This window comes from Arachis ipaensis, chromosome B8 (assembly GCF_059453495.1).
Source record: "Arachis ipaensis isolate K30076 ecotype BB chromosome B8, ASM5945349v1, whole genome shotgun sequence".
In the NCBI taxonomy this organism is placed as follows: Eukaryota; Viridiplantae; Streptophyta; class Magnoliopsida; order Fabales; family Fabaceae; genus Arachis; species Arachis ipaensis.
In genome coordinates this window covers 140,693,788-140,697,222 of record NC_142443.1, presented here as the reverse complement: position 1 = coordinate 140,697,222, position 3,435 = coordinate 140,693,788, and the positions used below count along the sequence as shown (strand labels likewise).

The following is a 3,435-nucleotide window of genomic DNA, read 5'->3' as shown; positions in this document are numbered from 1 at the left end:
ACTCGCATGTAAGTTCAGGACCAAATTGAGTATTATCTCTTTATTTTTAAACCAATTTTTCGAACTTTCATCGAAGAATTGAAAATGAGATAGAGCAATTGAATTCATAATTTTCATGGACTTTGGAGTTGACTGACATTGTCATCATATCATCATTGAACATTCTAACGCGCCCCTTCTTGGAAAGTACCTTATTAACCTTTTTCTCTCTTTGCCTTATTGTTTGGTTTGATGACTTTCAAGGTCTCGTAGACCTTGACTTATAAAAAATTCATTCACATCGTGTGTTCCTGTTCACACACCAAAAGCGGCATAAAGCAAATAAATAAAAATAAAAAAGATTCTCAAAGCTTATTTTGTATTAGCTTTATTCTTAAAGCTCTATCTATAAGTAGCTCAAGTCTGCAACGAACTTGGCACTACCCAACTTCAACTTGAACTTGCTGTTTTGACCACTCTCTCTCTCTCTGGTTAAAGTTAAACTCCCAAAGATCTGTGTTTTTGTTAGCTCCAAGAGGCTAGTTGCTGGGGATGCCTTCATATTCTTAAGGTTTGTTCTTATGTTAATTGGCTTTTTGTGTTTTCCATTTGGGGGTGGTACTAATTTAAGAACTTCCAGAGGTGAGAATGGGGAGCTTCGTGTGGGCGTACGGAGAGCGATGAGACAGCAGGGGAATGTCCCATCCTCGGTTATTTCTAGCCACAGTATGCATCTTGGGGTTCTTGCAACTGCTTGGCATGCCATCTTGACAGGAACCATATTCACTGTTTATTATAAACCGAGGTTTGTGACTTCAAATTATGTCTATTCATGAGTGTAATCTTTGTATTTTCATTTCCAAGAGCAGGGTCAACTGAAGTTCGATTGGTACTTTTTTGCAGGACTAGTCCTGCTGAGTTCATTGTTCCATACGACCAATATATGGAATCTCTAAAGAATAATTACACCATAGGAATGCGGTTTAAAATGAGGTTTGAAGGTGAAGAGGCTCCGGAACAGAGGTATGAATTCTTGGATAACTGAGGAGTATGTTTGGTTGATTAAGATACAATTTGAATGGGCAAAGATTCCTTACTTGTCTTGTTATATAATTGTAGGTTTACTGGTACCATTGTTGGAATAGAAGATGCTGACTCAAAAAGGTGGCCTGAATCAAAATGGAGATGCCTCAAGGTGTGCATCTCTAGTATTATATTATATGCATGATTGTTAAAATTAATTGAAGCATGCTTTAACGAAGTTGCTATGTTATGTTCAGGTGAGATGGGATGAAACATCTAACATTCCCCGTCCAGAGAGGGTTTCCCCTTGGAAAATAGAGCCTGCTCTTGCTCCTCCAGCTCTGAACCCTCTTTCCTATATTCAGATCTTCTTTCAGGCTTTGTTTTTTGGTGGCTACTGATGTTTTTTGTTTTGTTCAGTTTCTTGAAAAGTTGAAGTACTTAAATCGTTGCTCAGTCTTCAAACTCTTGCGAGTAAATTGGGGATGAATTTCTGCGATTTATTGGCAAGAGTTTCAAGACTGAACAAAAGAAACATCACACCGTTACTGTCCTTGCAAACCTTTTTTCCATGCCAGACTTCTACAATGCTGGAGCTATGCTCATAGCCTTGGTTGATAAATGGGAGAGTTTCCATTGGACAACATCTCCAACGTAACACTCTCAATGAATAAGGGCTATGAGAGTTTTGCGTTGGAGATGTTGTCCAATGGAAACTCTCCCATTTATCAACCAAGGCTATGAGCATAGCTCCAGCATTGTACAAGTATGGCATGGAAAAAAGGTGACGTTTGCAAGGACAGTAACGGTGTGATGTTTGTTTTGTTCAGTTTCTTGAAAAGCTGAAGTACTTATATGAGTTCCCTACACAACAAATCAAGGAGAAGTCATTTAATTATACTTAATTGATAGAATAATAGATGCATTATCAAATTCATATTTTTGTTTGATCAATAAACCTATTCTTGGGGTTTTACCAAATTCTTCTTTGATGAAATGATGTCCAAGTGTTGTTTGATCAATCATGTCAATGTAATGTGTAGTAGCCTCATCATGCATAACCATACCCCCATTTCTGCAAATTTGAAAATAATCAATAGTTTATTAGAATAACTTAATGTCATTGGAACCACAAGTGTTATCATATTAATCTCAGGCAACATATCAAATGGGTAAAATTGTTTAAATACATGAACTCCAATTGACCAGAGTTGACCAGCTGTTTGACTATGTTCTGAACAACTTCACTTTGTTCTCTCCACCAACGCTGGAAAAATGCCTACAAATTCCAATCCACCAACAAATTTCAACCAAGAGTTGTAAATTGTAACACAGCAATTTCCACAATAATATCATAATGATCATGATGATTCAGATAAATAAAAATAGATAGAGCCTTAGCTTGCCTGTTCAACATATATAAGCCTGCGATTCTTGTCCGCCAACAATGCTGGCACAAGCGAATCCAGCACATTTTGAACGCACGCATCCTGAAATCAATAAGGAACTGCATTTAGCATAAAGAGTTGTATATTTTGCAAATAATATCCTGAATTGAGATTTGAAGTGAAAATATTAAATTTATAATTTTTATTATATATTAGTTTTATTATCCTAATTTAAGAATGATTATATTTCTATTTTCTTATTTTACTAATTTTATTTGTGTTTGTTTGGATTTTTTATTAAAAAAATATTTTTAAACAAAATATTTTTATTAACTTTTAAATATATTTAGATACATCTTTTTTCAAAAATATTTTTATTAGAAAAACAAAGCCAACAATATTTTGTTTCTAAAAGAAGCATAACCAAAAGAAATGTTTAATATTTTAAATTTTTAAAAAAAATTCAAATATAAAATAATTTTTTATTAATTTTTTAAAGAAATAAAAAGATAAAGTCATTTTTTCAAAAGAGAATTTAAACTAATTCTTGTTTTAGAAAATTCATTTGATCTATCAAAACTTTAACTTCAAATCAAAAGAGTAATACTAAATAATACTAAGTATTACGTATATGTAAAAAAATCAATTATTAAATTAATTATTTATATAAATATATATTAAAACAATTCAATTAGGTATCCTTTAAAAGTTGTACAATATTTAGCCTTTTATTACAATAATTTAAAAAAAAAATAAAACAAACACATCTAAAAATTATAAATAGACTTCGTGTCTTTTTAAAATTAAATACACATTCAAAATATAAACTAAATAAAACTGAAATTTAAAATTTCAATTTCAATTTTAAATTTCTATTTCAGATTTAATATATTTAATTATTAATATATTACAATTTAAATATACATCCAAAAATCAAATTAGTTAGAATTCATAATTTCGAATTTAAAATTCTAAAATAAATCTTAAACCATCTTATCACTAGTCAAATCTTCGCTCCGTAAAAATTCAGAGCTGCAGCGCCTCC

General features: G+C 31.7%; 1 protein-coding gene across 2 annotated transcripts; it reads left to right on the top strand.

Moving 5' to 3' along the window:
* The first annotated feature begins 393 nt into the window (after positions 1-393).
* LOC107614340 (auxin response factor 2B-like) lies at positions 394-1,600 on the top strand. Of its 2 annotated transcripts, XM_016316552.3 has the most exons (5): positions 394-550; positions 620-784; positions 883-1,002; positions 1,099-1,174; positions 1,260-1,599. In XM_016316552.3, the coding sequence occupies exons 2-5, from the start codon at positions 660-662 to the stop codon at positions 1,401-1,403; spliced, it is 465 nt and encodes a 154-aa protein (XP_016172038.1). In that variant the 5' UTR covers positions 394-550; positions 620-659; the 3' UTR covers positions 1,404-1,599. The 2 variants fall into 2 exon arrangements, with proteins under 2 accessions (XP_016172038.1, XP_088353364.1); XM_088497238.1 differs by lacking the exon at positions 394-550 and having other exon boundaries at positions 1,260-1,600.
* The last annotated feature ends 1,835 nt before the right edge of the window (positions 1,601-3,435 follow it).